This window comes from Euleptes europaea, chromosome 6 (assembly GCF_029931775.1).
Source record: "Euleptes europaea isolate rEulEur1 chromosome 6, rEulEur1.hap1, whole genome shotgun sequence".
Taxonomy (NCBI): Eukaryota; Metazoa; Chordata; class Lepidosauria; order Squamata; family Sphaerodactylidae; genus Euleptes; species Euleptes europaea.
This window is the reverse complement of record NC_079317.1, coordinates 23,819,186-23,844,829: the sequence shown is the minus strand read 5'-3', so window position 1 is coordinate 23,844,829 and position 25,644 is coordinate 23,819,186. Positions and strand designations below refer to the sequence as shown.

The 25,644-nt window shown below is 43.0% G+C and overlaps 1 protein-coding gene across 1 annotated transcript in view; it reads left to right on the top strand.

Annotated features, from left to right (window-relative positions):
* The window catches only part of PPP4R4 (protein phosphatase 4 regulatory subunit 4), a 106,640-nt gene extending 83,194 nt beyond the window's left edge, over positions 1 to 23,446 (top strand). The window contains exons 13-25 of the mRNA XM_056850764.1: positions 824 to 907; positions 3,251 to 3,433; positions 6,116 to 6,221; positions 8,114 to 8,261; positions 10,123 to 10,267; positions 11,648 to 11,689; positions 11,781 to 11,855; positions 13,678 to 13,757; positions 15,280 to 15,356; positions 16,982 to 17,075; positions 17,210 to 17,277; positions 19,781 to 19,931; positions 23,009 to 23,446. Coding sequence (XP_056706742.1) covers positions 824 to 907; positions 3,251 to 3,433; positions 6,116 to 6,221; positions 8,114 to 8,261; positions 10,123 to 10,267; positions 11,648 to 11,689; positions 11,781 to 11,855; positions 13,678 to 13,757; positions 15,280 to 15,356; positions 16,982 to 17,075; positions 17,210 to 17,277; positions 19,781 to 19,931; positions 23,009 to 23,033 — 1,278 coding nt within the window. The 3' untranslated portion in view covers positions 23,034 to 23,446. The remainder of the gene's footprint in view (positions 1 to 823; positions 908 to 3,250; positions 3,434 to 6,115; positions 6,222 to 8,113; positions 8,262 to 10,122; positions 10,268 to 11,647; positions 11,690 to 11,780; positions 11,856 to 13,677; positions 13,758 to 15,279; positions 15,357 to 16,981; positions 17,076 to 17,209; positions 17,278 to 19,780; positions 19,932 to 23,008) is intronic.
* The last annotated feature ends 2,198 nt before the right edge of the window (positions 23,447 to 25,644 follow it).

Genomic DNA, 25,644 nt, shown 5'->3' with positions numbered 1-25,644 from the left:
TTTTAGCTGCGTCCGTGCACCACCCAACCTCCATGATTCTGATTAGAAGGTGGATCGTTTTATGTTCTCCATCTCACAAGCCAATGGCCATTTAGCCAATGAGATCGCAAAGAGGCCAATTAAACCAGAACTAATTCGTCATGCCATCCCTGGTCACGGGTGTTAAGAGCTGACTCGCATCCTGCAGAAATGCAAGCCAGTTGGAAGCACTCAAACACAGAGATAACACTTGTTGGCACTATTTGTTACCTTGGAGATAAATCGTTCCTAGCTGCCCCCACAGTTGGTGCATAGCTGTAAATTCAGGGCAGCTGTTATTTCTAGTCCTCTGACCTTCAAAGGGTATTTCCAAAACTGAAAGCACATTCACCTTAGTAAGAGGCCCATTTTTGCTGTTTCAGACCCCTAAGTTTAATTACTAAAGTTTCAATATCAGGGATCCCTAGGCCTAAAGCCTGAACCATTGTTTAATAAGAGGAAAAGTAAGGTGCTTTTCTTCACACTTGTATCTTGAGGGGAGGCCGTAGAAGTAAAGATATGAGTGTAGTCACTGAATAGATCAAGTCACTATTGGCTGGCAATAGAATCTGTCTTTCAAAAAAACAAACCCAAAACCATAAATAGGAATCAGTGATTTAACAAGGCATCCTACCTGTCAGCATGGGGATAGATTAGGATTCTTTCCTAACTCTTCAGTTCTGTAGAGAAAATTTTATATGTATATATAAAAAAGAGCAATACTGTCAATATTAGCTATGTCACACTAAGGAGAATATTAAAACAGCTATTGGAAATGTGAGTGATTCATCATTTCTTTAACCAGGTGTTAGATGCAGTAATAGGTCACCTTCCTGAAATTCTTGAACTGTTGTCTACTGGCGGCGAAGGTGGTGGATCAGAAAGCAAGGTAAGGCAGACAGACATGGTAATAGAATCATCTTCTGAGTGAGAAAACTGTGTCTGAACCCCACACTCACTTATAAGAACATAAAAAAGGCCATGCTGGATCAGACCAAGGTCCATCAAGTCCAGCAGTCTGTTCACACAGTGGCCAACCAGGTGCCTCTAGGAAGCGACAAACAAGACGACTGCAGCAGCATTATCCTGCCTGTGTTCCAGAGCACCTAATATAATAGGTATGCTCCCCTGATCCTGGAGAGAACAGACATGCATCATGACTAGTATCCATGTTTACTAGTAGCCATGAATAGCCCTCTCCTAAATGAACATGCCCACTCCCCTCTTAAAGCCTTCCAAGTTGGCTTCTCTTCCCTTGGCTTTCTGAATACCACCATTTAGTATCTTTCTATTTGAGTACAAGCTTCTCAGTATGGACACAAATATATATGAAGCAGCACTATTAGTATTCAGATGGCACAGCCAGAGAGTACCAATTCCACACTATATAATTTCTGTGAGCCCCACATGTGGTCATGAATTTGTTTGGGATCCAAAGATCCAGGTGTACATGCCTGACAGTACAGTCTGATGCAGCGTTACTCCACTCTAATCCCATTGAAATCCATGGTCTTAGACTGGAGTAACTTAGTCTAGGATTGTGCTGTAAGGCCCTTGCACAAGCATACATGTTTCTTATTTTCCTTTCTATCTGTGGTCCTTCACACCACATTAAGTATCATACCATAGATTTCAGAGGGAATTTTTGAAGCTGAAGGGAATGTAGTTTGAATGCCCTTTTGTGATTTCTCCCCAGAACTCCCGAAAAGCTTCAGTATATGTCAAGAACACTATACACGGCCCGCTGACCTTTCTTTCTACTGGCATTTCAGTTTTTCAAACCCTTCTATTTTTGTCCATCTAATAAAATGGAAAGAAACAACTGATTTGTTTTAACAAGAATATTCAAAATCATAAGGTTATCAAGAGGAATAAGTCCTTTTAGAGAGTGGGACGCCAAAGGAAAGAGGCAGGGGGTCCCAGATTGGGACTGAGGGGTGAGGGAAGCTGTCCCGATTTGGAACTATTTGTTTGCTCAAAGGATGCAGCATTGGTTTCTTTCTATTCTTAGTTCTGCTCTCTCACAATTACAGCTGTACAAGCTTTCTCAGTGTGGTCACAAAGTGATACCTGTTCTCATGTGTACGTTGCTAGAAAAAAAGATGTCTGAAGGTGTGAGGAGTAGATGTGTATCTCAGGAACTGGCTGTTAACCTGAGAATTAGATGTGTGCCAGGGGAGTATTTCCAATTTTGCTGGGCTTCTTATCTATAAAATACCAGTAATGTTTTCTGACTTCATATGTGTAGTATTTGAGGTGCAAGTTAGAACACATGAAGCTGCCTTATACTGATTCATACCCTTGGTCCATCAAAGTCAGAATTGTTTACACAGACGGGCAGGGTCTCCAGGGTCTCAGGTAGAGGTCTTTCACATCACCTACTTGCCTAGTGCTTTTAACGGGAGATGCTGGGGATTGAACCTGGGACCTTCTGCATGCCAAGAAGATGCTCTACCACTGAGCCACAACTCAGATTACATGTATTTATAGAAAACATCTCCATTTTTGCCCTACCCACGTGAACTTTCAGTATTGAATTATACTGCAAACATTGACTGAAGTAGGTGCACATAAGAGATTGGTTTGTTTGTTTTTAAAAAAAATGTAATAAAGCAAGTATACAAACATGACAGACAAAAATGGCAGACATTAAATAAATAAATACCTATAAACAAAAAAAAACTCTAAGAAAGATACTGCTGTTGCTTTCGGGTGCAGCTGTTCAATGAATACAGAAAGAAGAAACATATTTTTAAAATGCAGTAAAATAGAAAAAGAATAAAATACTTCTTAACCCATGAATTAGGGGAACTGATCCTGAGAAATGGTCCCAAAGTGACAAGGGATCAAACAGTAGGGTTGGAGGTGGGGATGTGGTGAGAGGCACAATCGTAGGGGCTTCACCTGCAGGGCAGGTATGCCCACCTGCCTGATTGGGATGTGGAGAGAGGCTTAACATCATAGAACGTCAACTGGAAAAAAAAGAAAAAGAAATTGTTAGTTCCAAGATTTTTTTCTCCTGAATTCAATCATGTCTAACACCATTCCCATTGGGTCACTGTTTTGGGGCACTTGTGGTTTGGGTTGGAAATTTCAGGACAGAATTTGGGCAAAAGAAGCAGATTTCACTCACGCAAGCACAGTTTTCTATAGAAGAAACCGGCCCCATTGTTTTAGACTCTCTTTAATGACATAACCAACATTTATATTTCTTTTTCTTTTTCTTCTGTAGCTATTGAATTTTCCAGAGTTGATTCCAGCACTAACGAGAGCGGAGCAGAGAGCAGCCACCTCTTTGAAATGGAGGACTCACGAGAAGCTGCTACAAAAATATGCCTGCTTGCCTCACGTTCTCTCGAGTGATCAAATTTATTACCGCTTTTTGCACAGGATGCTGACAATCATTATGACAAATGTGAGCTCCTCACATGACCATCCCCTTCAGTTATTCATTGAATTGTCTTTCTCTCTCAAGCACATCTCCTTTCTCTTTGGGATGGCAGCTGCAAGGCATGGTTTTCACCGCAGTGGTAAACGCTAGTGAGGGCTCCGCCATACAAAAGAAAATCCATGCGCATATGATGCTAGCAGGTCATGGAAAAGCTGGCTTCGAACCCTTTCCCCTGGCATTAAATAATTTTTTGTGCTCGCAGGGAACCTTTTGTATGGAAAAGTATTCAGTTGTGTCATCTGAACTCAGGTGGTGCATCCAGACTCAGGTTTATCAATTCAGCGTGATGTAGGCCCTAGCATACAGCGTGCATCTGGATTGGTTTCTACACCAGTTTGAGAAAGGCAATCAACATTCAAGGGAGGAATATAGTGGCTCACCACTGAATCGCTTTCTTGTTTGTTTATACCTTCCTTTCTTGGAGAGGTTCAAGGCAGATTACAGTTAGAAACAATGCAGTAGGAACAGTGTAATACACAGAACCAACAGTGGAATGAAAACTGGATTACAAATTTAGAGAATGCACTAGACATCGGTATAGTACATACAATAAAGCAGGATTACAAAATGGGAGAATGACACAGCAAAAACAGTATAATGGGTTGTGTCCAGCCAGCTTTTTCTTGGCAAATTCATCTTGTGAAAACCCCCATCCCACATGGGTGACATGTCCCAGGGCCAGAGGCAGGGTCAAGAGCAGTCCAAAGTCAAAGCTGGTGTATCTATAGAGTTCAGTTCCAAGTAATACAAATGCAATCCAAGAGAATAGTCAGGAGTCAGTCCAGAGTCATAGGCAAGCAGAGTTCCAAGGTAAAGTCACTGTGTAGCACAAGGTTGGTAGCACAAATTGTTTCCATGTCTATCTGAATGCAAGCCTCTGCTTAAATAAGCCTAGGAGGAACCAGCAACAGCACTCTGACTCACCTTGCTGGAAGAGGCTCATTATCCTCACTGTTGTTAGCTGGCAGTGCTCTTGTTGTACTTGCAACCTAGCACTTCTCCTACGCTCTAGTAGGACTGATCTACCTTTCCTGCGTCGCTGCTCCAGAGGCTGTGGAGAGCTACTGTCAGACGCAGGTGAGTCCCCTGCCCTGGATGGTTGTGGGCATAGGGAACATTCATCTCTTTGTGTCTGCTCTGCTTGCTGTGGTTCTTCCCTTTCACTGTCTGCTGCTTCCAGGTCCTCTTCCTCAGAGGAAGCCTCAGCAGACTGACTCATGGCAATAGGTTTTGTCCTCGTAATCCCAAGCATAAATCTTTTGGTGATCAAAGGGAATTCTGTCCTCCCTTTTTCATCAGTGGAAAAACTGGTTGGCTCCAACCCAATATATAGAATGAACGTTGTCTTAAAACTTGACAGACAATAACTACAACCTTATTCTCTTTATTAACCTCCCCCCCCAAAAAACCCAGAATACTTCTGTTTTATACATTTGGTGGAATGATATAAACATGGGAATCTTCCTGACTTCCTGAGGTGGTCTCTTCCACGCCATGAGTCACACCAGGCCTGGCTCAAATAGGCCGCTGGGTTATGTTTTCTCCCACTCCCTGTGTGCCTGTGGCCTTGGGTCTCAGCTCTTGTACTTGTGCAAATAATAAATGTAATCCCTTTCAGAGGGCTTCCTTTCAAGGGAGGGTGGGTACGCGCATGACTGGTCATGTGCAGGGTGTGACAGCGCAGAGAAGTAGCCGTGCGTACATCCACTTCCTGTGATCAGCGACACGTTTTTCTGAATGTCACCAATCATGGGGGTTCACACAGCCACTTCCTCCATGTGGTCACCCCGCGGATGACCGGGTGATCACATGGAGGAGGGGGCGGGGCCAGCATGCTCATTGCCAGTTCTCCCTCTTTTCTGGTCCAGTGAATGCATGGAGCTGGGCTTATGTGGTAGAAGCAGGGAGGGAGAGACATCTGTCAGATCTTGAATTGTTGTTGTTTTATTAAAGGAAATCTATTCCCATATATTAGGGGATAATAATTTCTGCTGAGTAGGTTCTGGCGCAGACTATAGGAAACCACAGTGCCTAATTAAAGAGGCCTTTTTTTCTTTTAGTATGAAACACAGTGGGAGAATCTTCCTTCCCCCTCAGAAATTCAGATTCATGGTTCATTGGGAAACATAGTTGCCACTGTGTTATTCAACAGTTAACACGACTTTTAGAAATTATAGAAACAAGTGGTCTCCTCTTGCCCACAGGTGTAGTTTAAGCTGCAGTGATCGCCTCAGGGCAGCAGAAACAAATGGCTGTTTTTAACCTTCACAGAGGATTGCCCTTTTATCTTTGTTTCCATGTGTTAGGAACATGGCGTCAGTGGCACCTGTCCGGTTGCTGCTGGGTTTGACTACACAGAACTTTCCCCCCAACACCAGGATTTGTCTCCACATTTGAAATGTTAAGAAGTTCCTTTGTTTTGTTTTGGGGTTGGGTTTTGTGTGTGTATTTTGTTTTATTTCTGGCCATAGCTAGTTCGGATCCATGTTTCTGAAGTGAGAATATCAAAGTTCCAGCCGCTTTCTACTTTCCATGACCTGTACTGTACTTTTTCATTATTTGTACACTATTCATAAGGCACCATGCACCCTTGAATGCTTGTAGAGACTCTCATGGGATTAAATGTGCCTTTTCTCTTTCCCGAAGAATGTCTTGCCTGTGCAGAAAGCAGCCGCTCGAACCCTATGCATTTACTTACGTTACAATCGCAAGCAGGAGCAGAGGCACGAGGTCATTCAGAAACTGATTGAACGTGAGTCGTTTCCTCTTTATTCTGAGAACTGCAGCATGCTTAAGAGTGAAAGGAAAGGTGACTGTGGCTAGATATAGGCGTGATTTCAAATCTAATGCTGGTGGTCAAGGATGTGGCCATTGGATGCTCCAAACAACCCATGTCTTGTTTGGACTGCTACGTGTGCAGCGTTAGCACACCAGAGGTTAATAACCAGGCTGGCGTTATGCTGCTGTGCTGCCATTGTATGCGTAATGGTAACGCACGTGAAGCAACCCAGTTTAAACCAAGGCAGTGGGCATGTGTAATGTTGTGCAGTAAATTGTTGGTCCCAGCATTACATTTAAGTTAGCCTTTATACATGGGGAGTCCGAACCTGAGTGATAGTTTGAACGCTTTGCACTCATACTAAGCTTCTAAGCTCAACCCCTGGTATCTTCTGTTAAAAAAATCTCAAAGAACAGGGCTTGGGGAAGGGCCTGCCTGAGACCTAAAAAAGCCCTTTCCCATCAGAGTAAACAGCAAGCCAATGAATGGACCAGTGGTCTCCTTCAGTCTAAGGTAGTGTTATAGGTTCCTTTACTTCAGTCTGCTCGGAGCTATCAGAAGATATTATTGGGGCCAGATTTACACCTGGTAAAAATAAGGAAAAAAGTTTGTTATAACTATACCAGTTATAATTGCACCAGCTTTGAGCGGGTACAGCAAAACCCACCAGTGCATGTTTCAAAAACCCATCAATGCATGTATGTGTGTGTGCGTGTGTATGCTGCTACTCTGCTATGTATTCAAGAAAGTAGTTATTCTGCAGAAGATTCATTCTACACCAGATCTTGTGTTTTTAGCCCAAGGTTCTCTGTTGCATAACCGTGATAGTTTTCAAGAAGTAGAACATCAGAGGCTTCAGTTTAAAAGTGCTGAATATTAAACTTCCTGAAAAAATATCAATAATGTAAAGATTTAAATAATGCAATAACAGTTGACTGGCCTGACTTTCTGATCTGTACTTGTAGGTCTACCCGAAAGAGTACAGAAAGGATGATAGGCGTTTGATGAATATTAATGTTCGCACTTCTAAATTTCCTGGTAAATGGCATGGAATATATGTCAGTTTCCATTCTAGGCATTTCCTATAGTCCTGGGAAGTTGTAATTTTCTAGTGGTCTCCTCAGACCGAGAGAACAAGATGGTCCAGGGTAGATATAAAGCTGCCAGTTTTAGAAATCAGAGGTGGGCTTACAGGTTCCCTCTACTTCATCTTATCTCTGATTTGAAGTTCTTCCTCTTCCCTTGTCAACTTTTACTATGGTTTGCAGTACAGTCTTCAGCAGAGTTATAGCGTTTTAAGCCCATTTAGTTGCCTTAGAAAGGTGTAACTGTGCCCAGGATTGCACTCTTAAGTTTTACATACACATCAATACAAACCATGGTTAATGCTAACCATAGCTAGTCTTTAGCCAGATTTAAAACCATTGTTTGAAGTTGGTCTGCAAATTTTTCATTCAAATGGAATCTGGCTAGTGTTAACCATGGTTAGTACTTGTGCAAGTGTAACATACAACCATGGTTAACCCTGACCTAGTGACTTTACAGCAGAGAGGACCAGAAGGAGACAGAGGACCCCAGAGTCCAACTCCTGATCTTATATACTTATCCATGTTTGGCAGTGTTAACGTCTGCGGTGGGCCACTTGTCTTGATGGGAATTAAGACTGTTTTCTTCCACTTCATTGCAAAAGATATAAAACACTTTTCAGGATCAGTATGATGGTGATGAATTCACCTCGTTACATTACCTCTGAGATTATTGATTAGTAATTATGGGGTAATTACACATGAGATTTTTATACGTTCCTTCTGAAAAAATCTGCAGATGGTGATTATGCATTTCTTTTAAACATGTTCTTTCCCCAGAACTGGGCCAAGGGAAAAGCTATTGGAACAGATTGCGGTTTTTAGACACTTGTGAATTCATCATAGAACTCTTTTCCAAATCTTTTTTCTGCGAATACTTCTTTCTTCCAGTGCTTGAACTTACACATGATCCAGTGGCAAACGTGAGGTACTATACCAAGTCGTTAAAAAAATACTCTGCATGGCAGTTTCTTCAAGTTCCTTAAACCTGTTTTATGATGATGTCGTGTAATGCAGGTTCATTGGGAAGCCTCCGATTTCTCAAGAGTAACTATTACATTAAACCTCCCATATACTAGCAAGCTGTATAATATGAGAATGTATGCATCATCTCCGTCTGGAGCCTCACTTGTTTTTGGCTTTACCCTGGATTCAGGACAGACTGCAGTGGATGCACGAAAGAGCCAGCATGGTGTAGTGGTTAGAGTGTGGGACTAGGATCTGGGAGACCCAGGTCTGGGAGACCCCACTCTGCCATGGAAGCTTTCTCGGTAATCTTGGGCCAGTCACTCTTTCTCAGCCCCACCTACCTTACAAGGTTTTTGTGAGAATACAACAGAGGGGAGAATGGTGTGCACTACCCTGAACTCCTTGGTGGAAGGGTGTGATAAAAATGTAATGACCAAGCAAATGTGACCATGAGATTGATGTCCAGAATTGGTATATCTGTCTTGTGTCCTGACCTGGATGGCCCAGGCTAGCCTGATCTCATCAGATCTCAGAAGCTAAGCAGGGTTGGCCCTGATTAGCACTTGGATGGGAGACCGCCAGGGTTGTGATGCAGAGGCGGGCAATGGCAAACCACCTCTACTATTCTCCCACTGAGTTCGGAGTACATCTTCATCAGCGGGTTTTGTCGTTCCTATGCTCAGGAGGCAGGATCCAAAAAAAACTTTGCTTCCTGTCACATGTGCCAAGACCGCCCTCTGATATCCAGTTCGAGGACTTCCATAGCAGAATTTTTAAAAACAGAAAGACAGATGTGCACCCAAAAGAACAAGGAGCAGCCACTGCAAAAAACACAGCTTAAAACCAAGAAATAGTAACAAGTAGAACATGAAAATACTTTATTCTAATTCCCCTTATTTATTATTCCTATATATAACGTATTGTTTTCCCATTTTTAATATATATTTTTAATTCAGCTTTATCTGGACACTTGACATTCTTCATCTTGATCCATTCTTCACCCTGGGTGGGCAAGATGTACTCCTCCCTCAGTGTAGAAGGAACCTTCACAGGTAAGCCAAGGTTCCATTCTCCCACTGAGTTCGGAGTACATCTTCATCAGCGGGCTCTTCAAAAGCTGACGTTCACTGGGAGGGAGTCTTCATTGATCATTTGATACAACATTCTGGAGGACTCTCCTGCCGAATGCCGCGTCGGATGAAGAATAGGCATTTATCTTGTAGTGTCTTATGAACATAGAAGGGCTCAACCAGGTAGCAGCCTTACAGATTTCTTCCACGGCTGCATGGCCATCAAATGCTGCTGAAGTAGTGGCGCTGCAGACTGAGTGAGCGGTAATTCCTAACGGCACTGGTATGTTGCTAAGTTGATAGCACAGCTGGATACACTGTTTGATGCACTTGCTGATAGCTGCCTTTGACATTTTGCAACTTTTATTGGGTGATGAAATAGAAACGAATAAAGACTCCGAGCGCCGGAAAGGTTCCTTCCTTCTCAAAAAGATGCGTAAAGCTCTTTTCACGTCCAGAGTGTGCCAGTTCTCTATTGGGTTGCTATAAGTTAGCTGCGACTTGATGGCACTTTATGCACACACACATCTGTCTTGTACATTTTTATCCCGCTGGTCCTTCAAAGAGCTCAACAGGGCACACTTCTTTCTGCCTTCCCCCGTTTATCCTCGCAACAACCCTGTAAGAGAGATGACATTGAGAGAGTTTGGCTGACCCAAGGCAGAGTGAGGATTTGTCTTGTACATTCTGCGTGCTTTGCTTAGATCTTTACATTATTTCTACCCCCATCCCTCCCGCCTCCTGCAACAGAATGAAACTTTGCTACTTATTGCCAAAAGTGAAATCTACTCTCAAGGTCCCGACAGATAAACATTTGCTGCAGCAGCTGGAGTTATGTGTCAGGAAACTTCTGTGTGAGGAGAAAGACAAGGACGTCCTGAGCATTGTGAAAAAGGTAGGGGGGGGATGTGTTTCCACTTTTTGTTCTCTCAACAGGTTTTCGCATAGTGGTGACAAAGTGCATCAGTGTGTGAAAGGACTTGGAAAAGAGTGAAAATGAATTTTAAAAACTGGTTAACTGGGGAGAGAAGGGGGAAGGAACTAAATTATTTAAAGCAGTAGTGACTCAATGACTTCTAATTTAGTGCCGGTCATAGCTTCTCACAACATCTGAACCAGCATGCTGTGGTGTGTGCTTCCTTCCGAATTAGGACTGTAAACCAGCTTCTCTGTGGCTTGCATCCCAGGTTTGGAGGAGAAGGGCCAACTGTAGCTTCCCAGCTAAAACTGTAGTTTATGTGAAGGAGGGAGTATAGGAGCGTGTAGTTCATGCATGTAATGCCAAACCATGGTTTGCCATTATGTGTGAACTGAGCAAACGAGATCATTTTAGGATGCAACTAGACCATTGCATTCTCTATGCAATTATGCAAACACTGAACTGATACCCCTCATAATGGGTATCAGGAGGACCAAACTGGTGTAAAGAGCAAATTGTTAATTAGTGTGATCAGAAAGTGGAAACAATAGAACATGTTCTGCTGCAATGTCCCTTTTACAACAACATAAGATCGCAGTATATTCTCCCCATATTGTCTTCCTTTTCTGGGAGATTGAAAGAAGCTAAAGTTTCCCTTCTCTTAGCAGACTCCGCTCTGGAGATAACCATTCAAGTAGCCAAATTTTGCCTCCAGTCTAGTGGGATTCGTAAATGGCTAATTGAAAACCTTTCCCCATAGAAGATCTTTCCTCTTCTTCAAATCATCCCTCCCAGAATTATCAACTTTTATTATTTTATTTTATTATTTTAACCTAACTTTGATTTTTATCCAGAGCTGATTTTGTATCGAAATAAAACTTGATTGATTGATTGATTGAACTAGTGTGATCAGCAAGCGGTCTAAAAGAATTATTGTTGCCTTATGTGAATACCCACACTATGGCGTCAGTGCCCACTTACAGTGGCCTCCACATGAGTTTCTCAGGAGCTGTCCCTCAAACAGTGCTTATACAGATACACTTTTTGTGAGAACCAGTGCCTCCATCTGGATAGGGGCTATATGGCTGCTGAAATTTGCACAATCACAACCTTCAGCACACATGTATCAGCTCTGGTTCTCTCAAACGGCACATCGGCATGGCTGCTCCCCAGGTGGGGCTTATGTCGCCCACTGGTCCCTCTCCCCCCCTCCCCCCGAACAAGACTACATGCTTTAAAAGTCTGTGGCCAGGAAAATTCTTATCTGCTTCTGAGAAATTCCTGTTTTAAAGGTACTAGAAATTGTTTTAAAATGCATTGCCACAAGTTAAAGATGATATTTGTACATTTTTATAGATGGTGCTGGAACTGGATAGAATGGAATCGTCTATGGATGCTGTAAGTGTCTACTTGTACAATACTGGAAAAAAACAAACTGAAACCATCGGCATGCTTTCTAACTGGTTGTTTGGTTAAACTTTTTTAACAGTTTCAGAAGAGGTATTATGAAAATGACCTTTTGGACCAGCAAAAGGAAAGAGAGGAGCATCTTCTCTTGGAAATGGTATGTTTATTAAAATGTACACTACTTTGTATTATAGAAATGCTCAGCAGATTCAGAATAAAGATGTGAATTAACTTTCCTTCAAAGCAGGGTTAAAAAATAGAAAACTGAAATGCTTCTCAGACATATTACTTAAGACATATTAGACTGGTATGCATGTATTTTCCAGACTTGCTAATGACAGTTTGAAGGATTAGAAACAAGGCTTATATACATATGTTCAGGATCATTGTTTTCCATTACATCCGTACTAGCAAATTATGATTGTTCTTGCCTTCCAAACCAGTGCTGGAAACCACAGTTTGAAGTTGGGTTCCAATCTGGTTTGTAAAGGAAGCACAAGGCATAGTTTGCTGATTCGGATGCAGTAGCGGCCTATGATTGCTCAAACCAAACAGTAGCAGATTGATTCCAGATGTGAAAGAGGAAGCGGGAGGAATGGGAAGGGGGGAAAGAGGACATGAATAAGCACAAGGCTTGTTCCTTCTCCCTGTGGCTAGAGAATTAGAACTGCCCTCCTTGTGAACCCAGCCCTCTGTGTCAACGAGAAAGAGAAGGCATTTCTAGAAGTAACAAAGTCCAAATTGAAGGGAGCTGTACATGCGGGACAGAGGTTATAGGGGCTGCATTCTTGTCTGTGTAAAGACATTTGAAAATCACATTCAGGAGAGAATGGAGTGTTGGCACCGCTTCCCAGGGTTTGATATCTTTTGTAATTATATTTAGTGCTTGACCAGTGTTCAAAACACTTCACCTAATTCATACCACAACCCTGAAAAGGAGGGAGGTATTATGATCTCCAAAAGTTGCAACTGGGGAATATTGGGGTGAATCCAGACTAGACATTTCCCTGGAGGCAAAGATTTCTGCCCATGGAGAGTGATTTTCCTGCCTCCCTCCTCCTGCGGCAGCCTGAAATGCCCCACAAAAAGGACACATACACCCCGGAATAGAATTTCAGGATAGCATTTTGGGCTGCCTCGGGGGAAGGGGGTAGTGCTCCTTGAGTGGAAATCTTTGCCTCCACGAAAATGTCTAGTGTGGCTCCTCGTCATATTCTTGTCTAAGGCCATTGGCAGCTGCAAGTGACATTTTGACAAGAGCCTTCCTGAATCACCCTTATTGTAGTTCCAAACCTTTCGCCATGTGTGTCTGGGTCAAGTATTTAACTTGAAGATTAGTTGAATGGGGTCGTTTGGAAGCAGTGTTCGCTATTGGGAGGTATAGCACCTGAATTGCAAGAATCATTGTAAAGCAACGTGCCCATAGTTTAACAGAGGGAAAGCTGAAATGACTATGCTTTAAATTATCGGTTCCCAAACTGTGCTCCGTGGATCAGTTGGTGCTCCGCAAAATATCTCCTAGTGCTCCATGAAGAGATTGGAAAGAAAAATACTACTGTCATTTGGTTTAGTAAATAGGTGCTAGGTGAAAATTACTGCTCCGTGATGAATTTCTCTCCTGAAAAGTGCTCCGTGACTCAAACAATTTGGGAACCGTTGCTTTAAATAGAAGAGCTCTGTGTGGCATAACTGTGTTGTATTATCTCCCTCCCTCTCTCCCTCCCTCTCTCCCTCCCTCTCTCTCTTTCTCTGTCTCTCTCTCTTTTTGAAGTGGGGGGGAGTTACATTTTCTAGTGTGGCTATAGTGCTCTCTGAGCAATCTTCTTTTTAATCACATATGACATAATAGCATTTCAAGGTTCATCTTTCTCTCTTTTGACGCTCATTGGGTTGGAAGCATATTTATCTACGGGTTGCTGCCAGCCGCATTTAGATGTCAGGTTTCTATTACCTCTGTTGTTAAATTGTTTCCACAACAGGAACAATTAGAAAAAGAGAAACAGCAAAATGAGGGCAGGTCTACCAGTATGAGCGACAAAATATACGAAAAGAAGCGTAAGTGGTTTTTTATTTTGCTTTCTTTTACAAAAAGTTTAATTTCTTTTTATGGAGGGCTGATGAGGTGGAGGTGTGAAAGGCCATTTCTAAATTGAATCAGTGTTCTGTGAAGAAATTCTAGTGATGGTGGCATTAGTTAATGAGAACATCTGCTATTAATTTACTGTGAGAACTAATTTCACAGCACTGTGCAGCGCAGTCCTCTAAAATGCTTTGGCTTGTGCCAATAGTTTGTGCATTTTGATGTGGAGTTGGTTCCTTGGCAAAAAGGACAGACCCGCTTCTGAAAACGTGTTTCAGACGTCATATCAGACAGTATTGTGCAAGGATTTCTATTTTATTCATTTATTTATTAAAACATGTATCCCACCTTTCCTCACAGTTCAAAGTGGCTTTTCATTTCTAGAACTGAGGAAGCTGACCTGTTTTAGGGCCACACCTTGAGTGGTTCAGTGCATCCACAACCAGTAGTGAGTGCCCTTGCTGTCCACAACCTCAGTGTCCAACAAACCATGGTTTGCAAGTTGGAGCTCAACTCCAACCCTCCATCATTCCCTTTTCAATGTGACCCTTCTCTCTCCTTCTTCACTTCCTGGCATTAACCATTGTTTTGTGCTATATGTGCTCTCGTGCAAATAGTTGTTAATGCATCCATGGCTCTCATACGCAGGGATTGAAGCCACGTTGAAATAGAGTTGAGAACCATGGTTTGCATAGATGTGTGCATAGCACAAAACCATGGTTAACAACTGGAGGTGTGTAGTCAATCACTCCAGGCAGAAGAGGAGGAAACATGCGTTCAGCAGGATGTTTTCTGATTTGCAAACCATGGCTTACCAGGAGGCAGGGATATTTATTCACTGGGCCAACATCTTGTGCTGTCCCCTTCCAATAACCATGGTTAACAACTGGAGGTGGGTGGGGAATCACTCCAGATGGAGGAGGAGGGAACGTGCATTCATCAGGATGTTTTCTGATTTGCAAACCATGGCTTACCAGGAGGCAGGTTTATTTATCCACTGAGCCAACATCTTGTGCTGTCCCCTCCCAACAACCAATCTGGTTCTGCAGCAGACCCAAAAGCACACCTTGTACCCCACTGAGTGAGCTTCAAACATCAGCTTAAAACCAAAACACTAACAGTGCAATCCTAAAAAGAGTCACACTCGTCTATGTCCACTGAAGTCAGCGTGCTTAAAGGGTTGTAACTCTGCTTAGCACCGCACTGTTAATCCAGTTTCTGCACTGTCGCAGATAACCTCACATCTCAAGCACTCATTACAGACTCTGTCTTGGTGTACTTCAGTTCTGCTGTGGTTGAAAGCCCGACAGAGATTCCTTGATGAGGTGACAGTTTTTATTCTAGGTCCGTTTATTAGTCTTTCTGACTAATTTTAGAGTTTGAAGGTTGTGTAGAATTTAAAATGTTAGTACGGTCACTAACTGCCACTGAGCTTTGTGCAGTGCTTTATTTCTTCAATTGAAACAGTTGCGGTGCTTAAAATACCCTTTGTTTTAGGCAGAGACAGTAAAACGTCATCAACTTTGACCAAGAACATACCAATGTCTGTTTCTGGAAATCCTCCGGGTTCTTCAACAAGTAAGAAAAAAATCTCTACCACATATATTTTCCACAGTGCAATGAACATAGGAAAACACAGGTAGGAAAGAATTTGCTGGTATTTACTGACAGTCATTCAACCTGCGAAACTGTCTTATACTGAAGCAGACTCCTTAATCTGTCTAAGCCCAGTATTATCCACTCTAACTGGTAGCAGCTCTCCAGAGTCGCAGGAAGAGAAAGAGCTTTTCTAGTACTTGCTGCCTGTGGTTCTTTCAAGTGAAGATGCCAGAGATTGAACCTGCGTGTAGGCTGTGCTTCCCAGACCTTCCACTTTTCTCCTCTTTCACTATATGGAACACCTGTTGATCAGTGGGACAGCCCTGTATATCCTGACTCCTCTGTATGCCTTTGTCAAGTCACATCGCTGGGACTAGCTCTTCTTGCAAACAGAGCTGCCATATTTCTTGCCCCTGCTCATCAGGTAGTCAGGAGTCATGGTCCCCAATGTTCCTGCCAATCTGCAATCATGACAGGTGCTATCTACTTTACCTTCAGCCAGCAGGTCAAATGTGGAATTTCAAGTAACCCGGCCTGCAGATTCTGTTTCTGCATTTCCTCTCCCGGCTGATCACTCAGGTGTCCTTCCCATGTGTCTTGTACAGATTGTTCTACTTGAAGCTCCCCCTTCCTCATAAGAGGCTCTGGAAATCCTGGTCACCCATGCTTCTTATATCCAACAAAGGCAGATATAAATCCCATTCTTTTCTACTTGGACCTATAAGTTCTGTGATTAGGGTAACTTGCCTGACCTCCCCAGCGGTCTTCCCAAACTCTACTGCAGTTGTTCCTCTTATTGCAGTTTGTAACAATGAACTCTGCACTTTACTGAGTTTCAGGCTGTCTGATGTTATGAGGAAGGGACACAAGGGTAATGACCAGACATTTAAATTATATCAAAATAGTTTCCAGCTAAACATTAGGAAGAACTTCCTAACAGTTGGCATAGGCTTCCTCGGGAGGTGGTGAGCTCTCCTTCCTTGGAGGTTTTTAAGCAGAGACTAGAAGAAGAAGAAGAGTTCGTTTTTATATGCCAACTTTCCCTACCACTTAAGGGAGACTCAAACCTGCTTACAATCACCTTCCCTTCCCCTCCCCACAACAGACACCCTGTGAGGTAGGTGGAGCTAAGAGAGCTCTAACAGAGCTGTAACTTGCCCAAGGTCACCCAGCTGGCTTCGTGTGTAGGAGTGGGGGAATACATCCAGTTCACCAGATTAGCCTCCACCGCTCATGTGGAGGAGTGGGGAATCAAACCCGGTTCTCCAAATCAGACTCCACTGCTCCAAACCACCACTCTTAACCACTACACCACGCTGGCTCTAGATGTCCATCTGTCAGCAGTGCTGATTCTATGACCTTAGGCAGATCATGAGAGGGAGGGCACCTTGGCCATCTTCTGGGCATGGAGTAGGGGTCACTGGGTGTGTGTGTGGGGGTGGGTGGGTGGTAGTTGTGATTTTCCTGCATTGTGCAGGGGGTTGGACTAGAGGACCTTGGTGGTCCCAACTCTATGATTCTGTGATACTGCTGTAACTAAAGAAGTAAAAGGTCAGCTTTAACAAAAATATCATAAACAATATATATCGTTTTTTCCCATTTAGGCAAGGAAGTAAAGAAATCCAAGCTGGTTCGAAGTCAGTCTTTCAGTAGTCAAGCCTTGCACTCGAAATATGGCAGCACTGATAAATGTTCCAGGTGTGTAATATTTAGTTCCTCCGGGTGTCTGTGAAAGAGGTGGCAGTTCAGTAGAGCTATTGTGGTTGCTCCATATCGAAACTTAAATGTACTTCTCTAGTGTACAGTAACATAATTACATATTTTTCTTTTAGCAAAAGTTCTTCGACAGGGTATTCTTCTATGCCAGGAGTAGGAAAAAATTCCTTGTTCTCGTTTACAGGTAAGTAGGATGGCTGTTTTTTTTAAATAAATTTTCTTACAATTCTTTTATTATGTTCCACTTTTCTCCCCAGTGGAGATGAATTCTCCTTCTCCGTTTTATTTTTGTCTGGGAAACCATCTTGTGGAGCTTTTCCAAGGGGTTTGAGACCTATTGCATCAAAAGGCTGCATTGAGAGTGGGAGGAGCCTCCAGTAGCCCACTGTGGCCAATCCGCATGGCATTTGGCAGATGAAATGCCTTGTGTTTGTCTGAAACTGGATGCCACATTAATGACAGGTGGGAACCTGGTTTCCCCTCAGAGTTCCATTCGTCCAGTTGTACTGGAAATATTTCAACTTGACCAAACCAAATTTGCAGACAAGATCTTTGAAGTTAGGCCTGCTATTTGCCTACTCAACACTTGCTCATTGTGACTTATTGGAGCTGCCGGAATGGAACTGAACAATTATCTGGGAGAGGTTAGAAATGGCCGTCTAAGGAAGCAATACTGAGGTCATTCTTGAAGAAACCTCCCCACAATCTTTACAACTGTTTACAACTTTCTTCCAATCACCAATATTCAATTCTTGGGCAAGGTTCTTGAATGTGTGGGAGCAACTTAGGAGGAACTGATTATCTTGATTCCCTTGATTCTGCTTTCTTGCCTGGTTTTGGAGTGAAGGCTGTTTTGGTCTTCCCGGTGGGAAGACCATGCAGGGGGTGGGATAGGGCAAGGGAATCCCTGTTTGTTTTTCTGGATCTTACTGTGATATCCAGTGACATTGATCGTGGATCATGCTATCTCCTTCTGGATCTCATAACCGGGTTGGATTTGGTGGCTCCATTTTGCAGTAGCGACATTCTTTTCTGGAGCTCGGTCTCAGAAGGTGGTGCCGGTGTGTGTGTGTGTGCTGCTGCTCTACCGCATGGTCTTTAGCCTGGAAAATGGCCAGGCTTCTGTTGTGTCTCATATTACGTTTAGCGTGTGCGTTCAACTAGTGGTGGAGTGTCACCTGGACATGTGGCCATTGGTGTCCACAGTTATGCACTTGACACCGAGCTCTGTCTTTCATGTTTAGCTTCTCGTGAATAGCCGTGGAAATCCTGAACCAGTATCTGAAATTAGTGGTGGACCAGATAGGTTTGAACAAACTGAAACTTAAGCCAGGCGAGGCATAGGAGCTCTTGTTTGAAGTCATGCTGATCTAGGGGTGGACTAGACTATTATAGCATGCTCTAAATGGAGCTTCCTTTGAAGAGAGGTGAGAAGCAGTAACTGCTCCAGAATATGGTTGCCCAATTCCTGATGCGGGAAGTCATTAGCATGTTTCTTCTTCTTTTTTTAATCTGTGCTTGGCAGTCAGTTGCTGGGCAATATTCAGAGTGCTGGTACTGACCTTTAAAGCCTTGAATGGTCTGGAACTAGTGAACTTTATCACCTTCTCCCATATACAGCCAGTGTGGTGTAATGGTTAAGAGCGGTGGTTTGGAGCGGTGGACTCTGATCCGAAGAACCGAGTTTGATTCCCTACTCCTCCACATGAGCGGCGGACACTAATCTGGTGAACCAGGTTTGTTTCCCCACTGTATACATGACGCCAGATGGGTGACCTTGGGCTAATCACAGCTGTCTTAGAGCTCTCTCAGCCCCACCTACCTCACAGGGGAGGGGAGGGGAAGGGAAGGTGATTGTAAGCCGGTTTGATTCTCCCTTAAGTGGTAGAGAAAGTCGGCATATAAAAACCAACTCTTCTTCTTCAACACCTGCACACCCACTGAGATCACCTTCAGAGGTCTTTCTCTGTGTGCTCCCATCATCAGAAATAGAGGTGGCATGATTTTTGCTGATAACTGTGACTTACGAGTGTTTCCTCAAATAATTGGATTTATTCTGCTGACTGGTTGTAAATTACCTTACTGGAATTATTATTCCTTTTGCTTTACTATGTTATACCATTTTAAGCTTGTTGTTAAGCTGCCATGAGCATACTGTTCTGGGTGGATGAGTGGGCAGAAATATTAGATGAATCTTTTGTATGGGTTACCCACTGGTACCAAAGTATCCATTGTCCTTGGTTCTGCAATAAATAAATAAGCAGCCATTCATTGGGATTTGTAATCAGCCAATATAGGAGAAGAGTTGGTTTTTACATGCCGACTTTCTCTACCTTTTTTAAGGAGAATCAAACCAGTTTACAATATCCTTCCCTTCCTCTCCCCACAACAGACACCTTGTGAGGCTGGTGGGGCTGAGAGAGTTCTGAGAGAACTGTGACTAGCCCAAGGTCACCCAGCTGGCTTCATGTGGAGGAGTAGGGAAACCAAGCCGGTTCACCAGATTAGAGTCTGCCTCTTATGTGGAGGAGTGGGGAATCAAACCCAGTTCTCTGGAATAGAGTTCACCGCTCTTAACCACTACACCACACTGGCTCTCTGGTACATTCGCTACCAGAATCTCAGCTTCAGTGGAAATAGCAAATTATTGCATATTACTTGCCTAACTTCTGTTCCTTCTCTTTCAGATGATACTTTTCGTACTCGTTCCAGCAACTCCAGTGGGACTGTTGCCTTTTCCTCTACTTCCACTTTACCATCTTCCTCTCGTAATTCGAGCAACTCAGTTGATCAAAAGAACAATGGGAGTAAAGAAAGCCATTCGCGGAAGGTTAGCTTGTAAGTGATCATCTAAAGATAGGGCAGAATTTGCATATAATACTGTAGTTTATAAGTTAATTTTGTATTCTCAAATTTCTGGTTTGTTTGTTTTTATTATAAAAGATGAACAAAGGAAGTCTTTTTGTATAGGCATCTATATTTGTAAACCTACATATTTACCCATGTATTTACATAAGCATATCTACATATTTACATTTACACAACAGCTGTCCAACAAATGTATTAACTGGGTCACTGAAGCTCTGGAGAAAGTTAAAAAAAAAATCCTCCACCACCACCAGCCCCACACATTGTAAGACCTGGAATTTTTCCATTGTGGAGCCTGGCCTGTGCCTTCTCTGATCCTTGCGGTAGATTTTCCACTATTCTGAAGATGGTGGCAGCTTCATCATCCAGACCGTAATGAGATTTAGAATGTGAGCAACCGGACCAGCAAGAATACTAGCATTCTGTATGTAAGACAGAAGATTTCTGGAGTAGGATGCTTTGGGTGTTATCCACACTGCTAACAGTAATCTTCTGTTTCCAGTGGTTAAGAGTATTGGATTAGGATGAGGGAGACCCAGGTTCAGATCTCTCACATGGCCACAAACTCACCTGGGGACTTTGGTCCAGTTACTCTGTCAGCCTCACTTGCCTCACAAGGTTGTTGTAAGGATAAAATGAAGGAAAGGAGATTCATGTAAACCAGCCAGAGCTTCTTGCAGGAGGGGCAGTGGTAAACAAAACATGTTAGATAAATCTTTTAGCATTTCTCATACCTGCTGTTTCAGCACCCAAACCTTTAGCTTTTCCTTTGTGCGCAAACTGAACTCATGATTCTTTATTTTCACACTGTTCTCTCTTTCCTGTAAAATGGACCAGTTTTTCAATATTATTTGTATGTCAGTGAACACATGAAGCTGCCTTATACTGAATCAGACCCTTGGTCCATCAAAGTCAGTATTGTCTACTCAGACTGGCAGTGGCTCTCCAGGGTCTCAGGTAGAGGTCTTTCACATCACCTACTTGCCTAGTCCCTTTAACTGGAGATGGCGGGGACTGAACCTGGGACCTTCTGCATGCCAAGCAGATGTTCTACCACTGAGCTACAGCTCCTCCCATAAGTCCATATTATTCATTATATGTATTCTGTAACTATGAATGAACTATGGATGCCCTGACCTGGGTAGCCCCAGGCTAGCCTGATCTCGCCAGATCTCAGAATCTAAGCAGGGTTGGCCCTGGTCAGTATTTGGAAGAGAGACCACCAAGAAATACCAGGGCTGTGACACGGAGGCACGCAATGGCAAACCACCTCTGGACATCTCTTGCCTTGAAAACCCCATGGGGTCACAATAAGTCAGCTGTGACTTGATGGCAACTTCCCCCCCCCAAAAAAAACAATGAATAGCATTTATAAATTCCATAGGTTGGATCCAGCCAGATTTTTTGCTCATTCTTGATCAGTTCCTCTACTTATGACAGCCTCTATCTCTTATCTGGCTTTTTAAAAAGACAGGTCTCATAAGCTTCAGCATAACCTTTTTGATGATCAAAGAAAAGCTGGCTGGAGCCAACCCCATACGAATTGTCTATAAAATGTGCGACATGTATACACAGTGCAATGCAAGCTACTCTGTGAAACCAATGATGGCACACAAAGAACTAAAACCTATTTGTGAAAGTATATGTGGAGACTGCAGTACAAACAAATACATATCTGCAAATATGGGTTTGGATACTGTGAATGAGTTCTGTGCATGCTAGATAGTCTCTGCTGCAGAGCATATTTTCTCTTCCATTAAAGCTCCCGTTTTTACTTGAGATTGTTGATTTTCAATGGGCCCTTGCACAAATGGACATTGTTGCGGGAGGGGGGTTCGCATGCACTTCAGCGGAGACTATCCCAGCGTGCAAGGAACTTGTTCATAGCATCTAAGGCTATGTTCTCAAAAGTCCTAGAGGTTCACGGGGAAGGCCATATCCTCAGTGTCTCTCTCTCTGTGTGTGTGATTGCACTGCTGGGCATCACCCACTCAATTTGCACTGCTCCCACCTGAAAACCTGAGTTACGCATTGGCAACCTAGTGTGGGTTTCAGTGCTGCTGAGCTGGCAGCGATGGGAATCCCTGGATAGCTGAAGCATCTTTCAGCTACAGAAAGCTCATGGATTTGATTGCAGCACATTGTAGAATTAGGGGAGAGGCCATGGCTCAGTGGTAGAGCCTCTACTTGGCATGCAGAAGGTCCCAGGTTCAATCCCCAGCATCTCCAGTTAAAAGGGACTAGGCAAGTAGGTGATGTGAAAGACCTACACCTGAGACCCTGGAGAGCTGCTGCTGGTCTGAGTAGGCAATACTGACTTGGATGGACCAAGGGTCTGATTCAGTATAAGGCAGCTTCATGCGTTCATGTTTGGAAGAATTTTGTCCATTAAGTGCCTCAACCCACAGAAGACCCCCCCCCTACACACACACACACACACACACACACACACACACACACACACACACGAGAGAGAGAGAGATTTCAAAGAAAAAGCATGTAAAAATCCACTGGTAGCAAATAGCAAATAGACACTATAAAATGAGTCATCCTAGAAGAAACAGGAGATGTGAATCATAGGCATTAGGAGTAACAAAAGATTGTTCCGCTGCTATTATGCTGGGTTCGGTTTTATTATCCTCTACGCGTCTGCTCATTGTGAGGCGCGTTAGAAATTTTCTCTCAGCATAATAGCTGATGCTTAGCCTCCTACATTGCAACAGATTTAAAGATATACACGGAGAGGAATCAAATGCCTTTACTTTGTGAGGTGAATCATTCCAATGTGGGTCAGAGTGTTGTGTCTGATAATTTACTACAGTGAGCATACAGATGATGAAACTACGTGGCTATACCTTGTAATTAATCCCAGTAATTTATCATCAGATTTCTAAAAGGCAAAATACCTGCCGCTTTTGATCAGGTCAGACGTCCACCTATCATTGATCAATAATGTTGCTTTTCAGTCATGCTTTGATGTGCAAGTCTGTGTCATGCCACTTCCCCGTCAGGCTGAGTGTGATTTGAGTATCTTTGTTTGCCTAAAGGAAAAACAGAAAGTCAAATTCCTAGAGTTGGAGAAAGAAAGGATGCAAACCAAAGACCGCTGGAGGCAACATGGATGAACGATCAGCAGAAGCTGGAGTAGAACCTTGACCTTAAGGAGTGGCGAAGAGAGACTTACCTGCATCTTGCATTGTTAACATCCTCCGTCAGTTAAATAAATTCCTATGTTGTAAAATATCTTCATAGAAATAATGTAATATGTGCAGAATTCCAATGTTGTAAGTGAAGTGTTTAATTCAATGTTACTTTAGCAATGTGCTTAAAAACTGCTGCAGCTAAAGAAACAGGGTTTTTTTTTCCTTCTTCCTCTCAATTATGCCTTTTTATAGTTCAGGTTCCTTGATTTGGAATACAAGTGCTCTCTCCTTTAAAACATACCTACTGACGAGCTTAAGAACTCCTAACATGTCTTTGCTACGGCAATAGAGCAATATAGGTGAATCGGCTCTGCATATAAGATGAATCGAACAAGTTAAGTTTTCCCTTGCTCAGAAAAGTTGTTGAACATCGAGTCGACTCTGATGTGGAACTTGGGACACATGGACAAAGAAGTGATTCAGAAGTGGTCTGAGATGCGGTTGTGCTAAGATTTTGAATAAGATTGCCTATCGAGTGTATAGAACTCGTCGACAGGTTTTCCTTTTACCTTTAAATAACAAATACCTCCAAATAGCATACAAAATGATTTCTTGAGTTTCATATTGCAATTTCGTTGTATAAATACTTTGTTTTAACTTCTAGTATTTCAGGTTGTAGTTTTCTCTTTATCCAACACTTTAGAAAATGATGAATCCAGTTTTTAATTGGTTGTTCTTTTAAGCTATCATGCTTTTTAGCGACATCAACGGCATTTTCTTTGTATTCATGCTCACATTTCTATCAAAATTTGCCTGCAGATAACATGCAGTTCTATTTAAGAAGTTCTATTTATGCCAATACTTGAGAGACTGTATGAAGCTATTGTCAGCTTCTCTATTTCACAAATGCAATCAGCAAAACTATATTGATATCAGAAATCTGTTTTTTTAAATATATTGGTGTATGATAAAGATAATCTACTTTGTGAATGAAAATGTGTGTGGTTACTTTTTACGATGTGAAATAATGACTGCTTTGCGCACAATAAAACGTAGGATATTAAAGTATTTGCATGTTTTGAGGGAGTGGGGAAATCTAATTTTTGCAAGCTTTATTTTAGATTAAGGGATAACGAGCTAACCAGAACTAGGGTCACTCTGCAAGCAGCTGATAGTCCAGGCTTAACACTAGTGTTGTCTAATCATGATCCTCTGCCCAGTTAGCAGCATATCCAGTAGCAGGTGTATAATCAAAAGCGAATGTAGCATTACTGACGGACGCTCACCTGGAAACTGATGCTACCTGCCATTTACGGAGTTGCACGGGTGATTCTCCCAAATTTCCCGTGGCTGTAAGGCAATGATCAGTATGAACTGGTGGTGACCAATCCATGGTGAAACCATCCCATTTTCTACCCCACCCTACCCCCTACAGATTCCACAAGTACATTCCCAGTCCCTTAAGGGCTTAACTGCATCTTCCACTCATTTTCCCAATCAAAATCAGGCCCCTGCATGCCTCACAATTGCATTTTTCAAAAGTGACCCTCAGGAAAGAGGCCCCATAGGCCACAGTGGGTCCAATCCAAGCTTCACATTGTTTTGTGGGGGGCAGTAGATGGGAAAGGGAGATGCTTCAGAAATAGAATTCAGACCTTCTACACCGAGCAATAACTTAACTCTATAATGGGGCCTTTGTAAGAGAAAAAGAGCTGGGGTAGGGGAGCAAACGGAGAAGAGTAAGAGAAAGGCTGGAAGGATGGAGAGTGAGAGGCAGAGAAGTAGGGGTAGAGTGGAGGAAACAAAGGTGGGGGTAATACCCGTTCCCTGCACGTTTCTTGTGGGTCCCTACTTGTTTAATATATTTATACAATTCTGTCAAGGCATCCAAGGTAGTTTACAATTTAAAATTTGAAAAAGCAAACAAAAAATAGTTTAAAAAATGGCTCAGGACATTGGCTGTGCTTTTAAGAGCTGATATAAGCTCCATGGCCTGGAAATTAATCCTGCCTTCCTTTCAGGGCTCACAGTCCTTGGATTAACCCCACGGAAGATGGGGATGGGGCTACCTCAGCTGGTTTCTCTCAGCCCTTTAGTGGTCCCTTCAGGAGCTGATGCCAAAAGTTCCTTGTCCTGGGCTTTGCTATTCTTGCTTTCCCTTCAGAGCACAGATCTACCGTTGGAATGCCCACCAACTATAAGAATCCACTGAAGGGGGAAAAGCAGTCCCAGCCCCCTTCAAGATTTACCAGATTACAACATGGAGATCCTTTCCCTCCTTTATATTTACATTCCTGGCTGGGTAGGGAGACGAGCAGCCATGGTTCTTCCCACCCATTTCTCCCACTCTCTTTAGCTGTTTTGTCTGGGTCCTCTTCCTCCATCCCACTGGTACCCTCAAGGGCAGCTTTGACTTCTCCACTGGAGGCATGGTACATGGGGAATATCTTTGCCTCTGGGCATGTTGAACTGTTGCCTGGTTTCCTGTGGGGAGATGTCAGTCATGGGGGTGGTGATGAGTAATAGGTGATAGCTGCAAC